The sequence below is a fragment of the Gymnodraco acuticeps genome, unplaced genomic scaffold, assembly GCF_902827175.1.
Source record: "Gymnodraco acuticeps unplaced genomic scaffold, fGymAcu1.1, whole genome shotgun sequence".
Classification (NCBI taxonomy): domain Eukaryota; kingdom Metazoa; phylum Chordata; class Actinopteri; order Perciformes; family Bathydraconidae; genus Gymnodraco; species Gymnodraco acuticeps.
The window spans coordinates 100986-110906 of record NW_022990947.1 but is presented as its reverse complement, the minus strand read 5'-3'; the positions used below and the strand labels follow the sequence as shown (position 1 = coordinate 110906).

General features: G+C 35.8%; 2 protein-coding genes across 4 annotated transcripts; both read right to left on the bottom strand.

Moving 5' to 3' along the window:
* Positions 1-43: 43 nt before the first annotated feature.
* On the bottom strand, positions 44-5525 carry LOC117558677 (gamma-glutamyl hydrolase). 2 transcript variants are annotated; one of them, XM_034235017.1, is made up of 10 exons: positions 5147-5525; positions 4162-4217; positions 3941-4055; positions 3418-3468; positions 3213-3297; positions 2893-3031; positions 2607-2713; positions 1820-1913; positions 1593-1730; positions 44-972 (listed from the first exon to the last, which is right to left on the bottom strand). In XM_034235017.1, exons 3-10 carry the CDS (start codon positions 4039-4041, stop codon positions 854-856), a joined length of 834 nt encoding a protein of 277 aa, XP_034090908.1. In that variant the 5' UTR covers positions 4042-4055; positions 4162-4217; positions 5147-5525; the 3' UTR covers positions 44-853. The 2 variants fall into 2 exon arrangements, with proteins under 2 accessions (XP_034090908.1, XP_034090907.1); XM_034235016.1 differs by having other exon boundaries at positions 4162-5525.
* A 275-nt stretch (positions 5526-5800) lies between these two features.
* nmrk1 (nicotinamide riboside kinase 1) lies at positions 5801-9667 on the bottom strand. Of its 2 annotated transcripts, XM_034235018.1 has the most exons (8): positions 9506-9667; positions 8787-8877; positions 8648-8696; positions 8142-8307; positions 7709-7780; positions 7460-7566; positions 7221-7304; positions 5801-6749 (listed from the first exon to the last, which is right to left on the bottom strand). In XM_034235018.1, the coding sequence occupies exons 1-8, from the start codon at positions 9532-9534 to the stop codon at positions 6739-6741; spliced, it is 609 nt and encodes a 202-aa protein (XP_034090909.1). In that variant the 5' UTR covers positions 9535-9667; the 3' UTR covers positions 5801-6738. The 2 variants fall into 2 exon arrangements, with proteins under 2 accessions (XP_034090909.1, XP_034090910.1); XM_034235019.1 differs by lacking the exon at positions 7709-7780.
* Positions 9668-9921: the final 254 nt, after the last annotated feature.

Sequence of the window (9921 nt, the reverse complement as noted above, 5' to 3'; positions counted from 1 at the left end):
TCCAAAAAACCCTGAGTTACACAAAAAAAGAAAATCAAACCGATACATTTCAAGCTTTTTATGTAACTTGCCTGGTAATCCAGCCTTGACTAGACACCAAAATAAAGTCTCAGAATGATTCAATTGGACTTTGTTTTACATTTATTTAGCTTTTAACTGTTTTAATGCATTTTAAAGAGAGGTTGTTTTGATACCCGCTGTTTCCATGGTCAACAATTAACTTTCAAACTCAAATTTGACATGGAAGAGAAGTTCATGTCAAGTAAAAATAGAACAAAATGGACATTTTATCATTTGACATGACAACATCATGTGGCCCATTTAAAAGCTGCAGAACAGCTTCTGTATGCAGACTTTGTGATGAGAAAGTTAAACATTTTACTGAAGCAAAAGTATACTAGAATTAGCATCAATTAAAGTACCAAAAACGAAAGTGCTTATTTGACAATCATATATATTATTAGATTAAAATGATTGATCCATAATGTTTACATCACTCAAATGTCCTAGGGCTAATACTTAAGTATTCTGCTGCATAGCTTATGAGTTTGTACCATATATCTCATTGTATATATAATGATTAATATATTTTGCATTAAAAATGTAAACATTTAAAGTTACTACAGCTGTCAGACAAATGTAGGAAAGTAAAAAGTACAATAATTGCCTCTGAATTCCACGGACAGACAGACCCTGCATTTTCCATCAAGCTACATTCAGGAGTGACACAAATATAAATGTATTTTGAAATCAAGCAATTTAAAAACAATCATTGATCAAAACTACCACAGACTGAATATAGATGTCTCTGTTGTAAATTCACAGATGGACAGGAGACAGATACTAGAGGATTTCAGAAGAAGTAGATCTGTTCGTATCCTGTGAAGTTTCCAGCGTATTCAGGCGTGTCGTTGTAAATCAGAGACGAGGCCTCTTCCTCAAGATTGTCGAACTGATGTAAACTTCTCCTTCCTAAACAAAGCAGAAGTGAGATGCATGTGAATAGATTACAATAATAGATGAATCATCTCAATGGGGAAATTGTATAAAGGCAGATAAACAAGTGTTCAATGTAATATTTGCATCTTTAACTTTTTGGTATATACTACAAAAACAGATTATACATTTTGTACCGTTATTCTGTTCAAGAATTCTGTTAACTCTTTTAACATGTTTAACGGTGTTAATGTTATTACATTTTACCATCAAACTACTTTCTGATTACATTTTTCTTTAACTATTTAAAGGGAGAGGGCTTTTTATTTGTTTGTCTTTCCCACCAAAGAGCAATTTGTTAACACTTTCCAAACGTTTTCTTTTCCCATTCCAGTTAATTCAAATCTATTTGCACAAGGGCTGACAAATCCATGATTATGTTGCTTTTGCCATTTACTTTAACACTTTTACAGTTCAATAAAATATAAGCTATCTTTTCAACACAAAGGTTGGCTGATTAGATTTTCATTTTTGTAGCTTATATTGCAACATCTATGGAGATCGGAAAATGTAATCGAACATGTTTTATTGTAATGGTCTATAACCCACAATCATAGTTATTTCCTGATGAAATGCACAAATATTATTATTATTACCTTCATTGACAAAGAACTGTGCGAGCAGGGAAGATAACTGGACAGCGTGAGCAGAGTGAGGAAAGTTAAGCTTTCTATCCCACTGAAAACGATTCACCTCTGGGTGCCACTGGACTCCATAGAAGGGATATTTTCTACCTGGTATGAAGGAAAAAAGACAAGTTACAACTCTGTTACAGTGCAATGATGATATGTTTGTGAGATCTTTGTTAAAATATGAATGTAACCTTCTATGGTTGAAACAAAGTGGACTTGGTTTTCAGCAACATTTGTAGACAGAAGGGAGAAAAAACTGCGCAGTGGCTCGTTCTCCTGAAAGTTCTGAAAGAACAATTGTCTTATCAGTTTTGATAACATGTATTATTTTTCATCAAAATTGTAATGCTCCGTATTTTAAACAATACTCTATGTTTTAAAGTTACGTAACAAATATGTGCTTTATTGCAATGCTCTGAAACTCTACTCGCTATTTGAACAATGAAGTGTTTCTAGCTATCTTAAGGGCCAACAGATATGCCTGGGTACCTGAACATAATTACTCATATTTCTGTACACTTTGTTCAGCCTTATTGTGCTGGATAATTTGGCCTATGGTTTGCTGTGTGGTGATTCAATTAAAGAGACATTTATTTAAAAATATGCACCATATAAACTTAATATCAGATTAAATCTAAAGCACATCATTAATTAAATTACAACACACCATTTGCTACATTGTGCGGTTTGGGTCTTTGGGATTTATTCCAGCCTTTAATAAACCACACAGTTTATGGAGAAAAAACTCGTATAGTAATCTTTAGTAAATCTGCAGATTGTTAATATATGTCTTTACTGCAAGTCATATTAAGTTCCTGTTGAGTCAAAAGTGTCAGACCTGAGTAACAGAAACCCTTTTTGAAACCCTCGTTTTATGAATGAAATGATTGGAGGATGGTTTCTATGTTTTTTAAGCACAATAACAAAAAACCCAGGGGAAGTGAAACATTATAACACATGTCACCAGAACTTTTGTACCTTTACTGATAGTCCATAGTGGTGAAAATTGCCAGTGAGAGGTTCTTCGGTCAAAGCACTCATGAGCTTTTGGGGGAAACCCTCAAACATCTTACTAGAGTTGGCCTCTGCAGGGAGAAATATACTTTAGAAAATCAGGGTTTCATCAAACAAGAACATTATTATTAGACAAAAACATTTAACTTGTATTTGTAACTTGCTTCTACTGACACCAAGTGGTACGATTGAGTACATGCAGAAAATGTTCTCCAGAAAATAGATCCAAAGAAATGCAGAAAGCTCTAACCTGACGTCAGGTTGAGGTGCAGCGCTACGTTGTCAGCCGTGGTTTTTTCCAGCAGACTTTTACCGGCCACCAGCACAGTCAGGAGCTGCATGCCCATGCACGTGCCCCAGATGGGGAAGAAGTCCCCATTATCATTGGCCTGCAATAAACACAGTGAGAGTTTACTTTTTTGTTCAATAAACTGAATCTTGATCAGGCTGTGGCAGAAAAGCACATTTCCTGCATCCCCATGTTCATGTAAAGGTGAAATAATGATAAACTCTATTGGCATAGCTCCTTTCATTGAATGCAGCACAAATGCAAAATAATGCCGTACAAACCTTGAGAGCGAGTCTGTAAAAAATCTTGGCCACCCTGGCATAGTCAGATTTCTCCAAATCCACTGCCCCCCCGATGAAAACCAAGCTAAACCGACATCACAGAGTTAGTCAGTGACAGAAATGCTCAGTCACTCAGTTAATTTGTTTAAGATGTAAATGTTATTGCATTTTCCTCTTCCAAGACATTTATAGAAATGGAGCTCACCCATTTATCTTCCTGAAAATCGATTCATAATCAGCGGTGGTAAGAGTCAATCTGCGGAAGAAAAAAATACTCCCATTATTTGTGTGTTTTGACAGCACGAAAATCAAAAGTGGAAGTTCACTTCTCTTTTTCCTCAAAAGCAGCAAATCAACAGTGACATAAAAGTATACAACAGCAAGTTAACAAATAATGTAAATGACTGTTCCAAACATAAGATACGTTAAAAAAGGATGCAGTGTTTTTTTTTTGTTTTTTTTTTAAATACACCCTCCTTAAATAATTCAACTTGAGTCTTTTAGTATAGTCCAAAAACACCATGTTCTTATTTTTATTCAGATTGGATTGATGTATTTTTTCTTTTAGGTATAGTGAATTTTAATAGGTCGAATTTTCTTGGATTATGTCCATGATTACCAGTTTTTACTTCCTGCTTTCAATAGATATGATATCAAATCTTCCAGCCATAGATTGGTATGATGGTGTATCTTTATGACTAACACCAGTTTAAAAGGACTAAACCTACCCGATAGGCATCACTCTGCTGCCTCCAGACTCGATGTATTTCACATATGAGGAAGGTATGTAGGTCTTCCCGAAGGGTTTCATGGCCGTATCTGAAATCATCTGAGTCAAAATACCTGTGGGACAAAAACACAGTAACTGACAATTAACAATCGTTTTTTTCCAATTCATCTTGAATATCTGTATTGCTTTTCTTTATTTCTAGTGGCACATTTCACTCACCGATCACAGGTCTGTCGTTTGAAGCCTCTTGGTTGAGTTTAGTTGGCCGAGCTATGCTGTAGCAGAAGCAGCATGCAAAAAACAGGCATGCAAAAGTTGAAAATCCTGTGTTGGACATGTTTTCTCCTGAGTTTGAACAGCCAAAACTTAATTCAAGATATGAGGCTGTATGAGCGTGTCGATGTATAAAAACAAATGCAGCTTATATGTGTGGAGTTAGAAGAGGATATAGTCAGTATAAGGAAGTAAGGAATGCCCAGATTTACATGTGACAACTCCTACACTGCACATGCCGGTCAGGCAAGTTGACTGCTGATGGACACATTATTATTCTACTGACAGCATGGACTTTTGGTAAACTTTTTATCATTAAGTGTCGTGGGAAACCAAACCAGCTTCATCAGTCAGAGGAGGGTTTTGCAATGAAGTTCTTAGACATTTCATGTCAGTGTTTTAGAAAGCATTCCTCGGTTCAAACAGCAAACTAGAAAAAAAGGGCTGTCAAACAGGTTTCATTCTGAAAATGAGAGCAGGCTTTCTATTTATAGGATTTTAAATACAGGAGCTAACCAAGAGGAGTGCCCAATCTCTGAGTCCAAGTTTTGAACATACAGTTCCAGCATTTTTTAAAACCTGCTTTACTTTTGGATAGCATGCTGTGTGGGATGCAAACGGACCTCTCTGATGCAATAATAAAAATGCTGGAAGCATTGCAGATACTGCAATAGAACATATTTCAACACAGATTGGGTAACAGGAGACACATTTCTTATATCAAGTTAGCAATCATAAACCACCAATGCAGACTGTGAGATGCGGTTCAAATCTAAGAAAGAACAAAATAGTTTGAAACATGAGAGCTTTTTGGATAAATGGAAGTGCACAGCTGTCTTATTCTAAGATTATTTTGGGAATAAAATGTGTGTTTTAGATGTGTATGTTCTGTCTAACTATAGGTCAAATAGGTTAAGGGTAAGCGGAATACCTTCAATCAGCAGAAATGTGCGTTAAAGTTCACCCATGAGCCTTTTTGTGTGGGTGCTAGTAGAAAGAAACGTTAAAATCAGTGCAAACCATGGAATGGAGGCTAGATAACGCACTCGGCAAAGTGTGATACTGCCTGATACAGTAGAGACCTGGGAGCCCCAAATCACTGAGGTCAGTTGACTTTGGCAATTGGATGTTACACCAGTACAGTGTAAGATAGACAGACTCTTCATTATGAGCTTGTGTTTTGGCCATGTTTTGTGAAGAACATAAGGCTTGGTTTATATTAAACATTTTTTAAGTCATATTTTATCCACAGGTGCTTATTCCTAAATAACGTTTTGTTGATTGAAAGTACTACAAACTACCTGATTTACAGAAAAACTGGGTGCCAAGAAATGTTATTCCAGTATAGTACTGGTGGTTATAAGGTCCCTGCATATAATGCCAAATGTAGTCTTTTGTATAATTAAATGAAAACTTTGATGTGAAAGGGTGGACAATGCACAGAGGGAGATTGTTGGCGTGAGGCTGGTCAACAGTCATTTTGGGGAATACCAGAAATGTGCATAACTTCTCATTTTTGTGTTATATTTTACTCCAGTTTCCTCTCATACGTACAAAAAGATGCTCCAAGATTGGACACTCTCACTTCACAATGTAATTGGTTTAATGATTATAAAAGAAGAATGACAGATGCAACATGCTTGTTAGGATGTGATTTTTTTTTGTGCTGCTTCTTTCCTTGTACTTGCTTAGAACAGTTTAAAAGAGAATAATACAAGTTGGTCGCCAGTCTGTCTCAAGTTTATCAGACTGAACCAACAGATGGAGACAACCTCAAACTAATGTTACAAATTCACAGTTGTAACCTTTGACAAATGATATAAAACAAATATTGAAGCTCACTAAACCACAGTATTCAATTATCATTGTTTAAAATATGAGTGAAAAATCTTTAATACTATTTTTAGCAATGATGCACACTATTTGGTTATCTGGAGTCACATACAAAGTTGAGGTTATATGTGTGGTTAAAGGTTGGGTAGGTAATTTTGGAGAAACCAGCTTGAGTGCTCTAGAATTTGAAAATACACAGCCGGAACAAATCTGCCACTTCCTTACAGAGCCCCTCCTCCAACACACGAACGCGCACATGACCAATGAGGGCACGAGATAAACTTGTACACAGATGAAAGGCTGACAGGCAGGTAGGCCATCCAGTTATTTTAGCCGGGCCGGCTCAGATGATTGGTCGTGCTTTTTACAGCGCTACGGCTTCCAGAGATGACATTTTTTTATGGATTTTTTGTCAAAGCACTTCAGATATTCATTGCTATCGGGATGTTAAGAGCATTCCATGGAATATAACAACAAGTGTATCTCAAGCCGGTTTCTCAAACTTACCTACCCCACCTTTAATGTTCTAGTTCACATTTTAGCTACATTAACTATTGTAGGTTTAACATAACCATTAATACTTGATTTGGTCCTTAAAGTCACACAAGCCAAAACATTTGAACTTTCCTGACATTCATAGGAGCAGCAGTTTCCATCTTCAAAAGGTAAACAAATAAAACTCCAAACATTTCAGTCGTCCTCTGCAAAGAAAACACATAACAATAACTTCAATATTTTTTTTCTTTTTTAAATACTGTATTTTAAATTGAAGGTTCAAACGATCTTTGTCAAACTTTAAGCCTGTCTCTCCACAATCCCACCGATATGCATTCTTTTTAATTTCAAACATTCCCAACTAACAATGAAAACACATACTTAGTATAAAATAGTCTTAGTTAACTTGAATCTGTTGTAGATGTATTGTTTAGGCTCTAGGGCAACTGTATATCATTTGAATACTACATAAGAATGTAGGCATATTCTTAAGTATGTACAGTAGTAAGCCCACACAGCAAAAGTCAAACAGAAAATGTCCTAATGCAATACGAATGTGCAGTATGAATATGCTCTACTCACAGCTGCAAATAATGTAAATCATAATTGAATGCTTGTAAGACAGCCCCATACAAATCTTGTAAAACATAAGAAGAAGTAAAGCCTAAGGAACTCACCCCTGAGCCTTTCTAGTTCCTGACAGACATCTTTACACACCACAGCCAGCAGCTCTTCCTTTGGCTTCAGTCCATCCAGAAATACTAAAAAAACAAAAACGGATAAATGTTACCTTTTAATCCTTTAAATGTCCTATCTTTGAGGTCTCAAAACACACTAAGTACCCTAATGCTCCAAATGAATTAAAGTTTTGATCTGATTAGAAACACAAACTTTATTCATGACATCTTTGACTCACATATTCCAGACACCATGCTCTCCATCTGCAGACGGTTCTTCAGGTACAATGGCCACACGTATCCATCAAAGTATCCTGGAGGATCAGGAGGTGTGTACACCCTCGAACTGTCAATCAAAGACAGCAAGAGAGGTCAAAACAGGAAGACACAACGTTTCTCAAACATTAAACAATGAAATGAAAGTAAAACAATATCCATGAAAAAAGGTAAACCAAGAAATAATGTGTATTGATTATAACATCACACACCTTCGTCTCCTTTTGCAGACATCGTAAGGTACTTCCATGAAGTATTTTTTGTAAATTAGCTCACTCAGAGGCCTGAAAAAACAAACAAAAACATGTCAGAGTTAACCTATTACGATTTAGAAAAATATCATATCTCTAATATAAAAAGGGATATGTTGTCAGATCAGTTATCAAATGTAGTACTTATTATAGGTATACCATTTTTGTTGATTTTCAGAGATACCTCTTTCAAAGCAATGCTAGATTTGATTTTGATAGATTCAGCTGATTAGCAATTTGAATTTATAAATGTAAAGCCCAATGTCACACTGTACCAACTGCATTTGATCTCAATATCAAGTTGCTTCGTTCTTTTTAGGTAGAAAATACAAAAAAGACAGTGTAAATGACCAGTCATAAACACAGTATTTTCAGGAAAGCCTTCTTTATGTACCTGTGGTTAAAAATGAGGAAGCCCTCCACGATCAGCACATAAACCTCCTCTTCCTCCGCTGATGCTGTGGTGTGTTCACGGCCTCGCTGCCGCAGGAACGCCACAGGGTCTTTTTGCCAAGACTCCACCTCTCTCATCATGGTGTCCATGTGAAGAGCATCAAGCACTGCGACAGAATATAAGATAATAAAAGGATTTACTTTGCTGACTGCCGAGTACTTTTAATGACTACTCCATATAATTAAGACATCAAATTAAATACACATTTAAGTAATGTATTGGTAACATTTCAATAATTCTCTGATTAGATTATTGAGAATGTTTTGCTTGTCTTTGTTTTATATGATTTTAATGTGATATTCTAATAATTTTTAACATTTGGTTATTATTTCATGAAACTTACCAACCATTTGCACATTTAACAACATCCCCAGGTAGATAAAACTCCCAAACAAATCACCAAAGACCTCAGGGTCTTAACACACAGTTAAATAAAGTCTCCTTACTGTCATATTGCTTAAACCCATTGATGTCCACTGGTACCACAGAATCATCCTGAAATTAAAAAAACCTCTACTGTGATCTCTCAAACTCTCACTTTTCGACGAAGTGCAAAACATAATGATATGATTTAAAGAAGTATACCTTAAAATATGCATCCTGTGCAATGAGACAGCTGTTGGGTACCTGCTTGTGTAGACTCTTAGAAAGAGTAGATTTACCTCCATTAGTCACCCTGAAAGAAAAACAGTACACATTGAAATTGTCTATTTCTTAATTTAACTTAGTTGCATTAAAAACACAAAAAATCTAACCTTGAAATAATAATATTACAAAAGAAACTAAAGAATTGATGCACACTTTTAGCATGACATCGGTTGAAATGAATGCAACTAATTAACACTCTGTGTGTCCCAATGTGCTGAATTCAAATGCAAGAAAAAATATATTATAGACTTTATAAAAGAGTATTCCCTTAAAGAAAAACATGTTTTCTATTCTTACAATGAATCATTGTCAGATATAACAGATACATGGACATTTTGATTTCTCTTTTTGACTCTCAGAATGGTTACACGTGTTGCTTTTTCTCTGAAAAATAACCACCTCTTATCAGTCTTATCTGCCACAAGGTTGTCACATGTTATTGATCTGATGAGTCCCTGCTGCCCCCCCCCCCCCCCCACTGGATAATTACCACTGTTAACAGGTAATTTAATCATAGGAGGCTAATGCAAGAACTGTGGTCCAGTCTCCCTCCATTTCCCACTCATCACAATAAACCAACAAACATTTCATGATCGATGAATCACAATCTCAAACGGAGAGGGTTATTACAGCAACACATTTAACAGCTTACTTACCCACCAACTCCCAAAACGAGTGTCTTCATTTCAGCCTGCTGGGGGTGCTCGCTGCAAAGTTTTTAATATAAAAGATACTAGAAAAAGCGAATTAATGTACAGTTCATGTGCAAACTTAACTTGTGGCCAGTGGCTACATCAACTCTGTACCCTCAGGCTTTTCCGCCTTAGAACGCTCATGATTGGCTGATGGCGCTATTACGTCACTAAAGACCCACCCATTGAGAAAAAAGAACACAGAAAGAATCAATAATCAGTATTACAACATTACAACAGATGCCTATTAATTAAAGAAAATATACACAAAAAACCTAATTGAATATGCGTTTAAAATTGTTATTACTTCAAAAACATAAAAAATACATTTAATTAATGCATCTTACCTAAAAACAAATGAGATGAAAACACACTTAAAT

What these genes read in the sequence shown, in the direction of transcription:
- LOC117558677 (XM_034235016.1), bottom strand. Translation starts at nt 4,279, where the DNA reads ATGTCCAACACAGGATTTTCAACTTTTGCATGCCTGTTTTTTGCATGC. An exon ending in AGCAGAGTGATGCCTATCGG is followed by an intron (nt 3,469 to 3,940) that starts GTAGGTTTAGTC and finishes TTTCTTCCGCAG; the next exon opens with ATTGACTCTTACCACCGCTG. An exon ending in ACAGTTCTTTGTCAATGAAG is followed by an intron (nt 973 to 1,592) that starts GTAATAATAATA and finishes TGCTTTGTTTAG; the next exon opens with GAAGGAGAAGTTTACATCAG.
- nmrk1 (XM_034235018.1), bottom strand. Translation starts at nt 9,534, where the DNA reads ATGAAGACACTCGTTTTGGGAGTTGGTGG. An exon ending in GTCTGCAAAAGGAGACGAAG is followed by an intron (nt 7,567 to 7,708) that starts GTGTGTGATGTT and finishes TTTGATTGACAG; the next exon opens with TTCGAGGGTGTACACACCTC. An exon ending in GAGCATGGTGTCTGGAATAT is followed by an intron (nt 7,305 to 7,459) that starts GTGAGTCAAAGA and finishes TTGTTTTTTTAG; the next exon opens with TATTTCTGGATGGACTGAAG.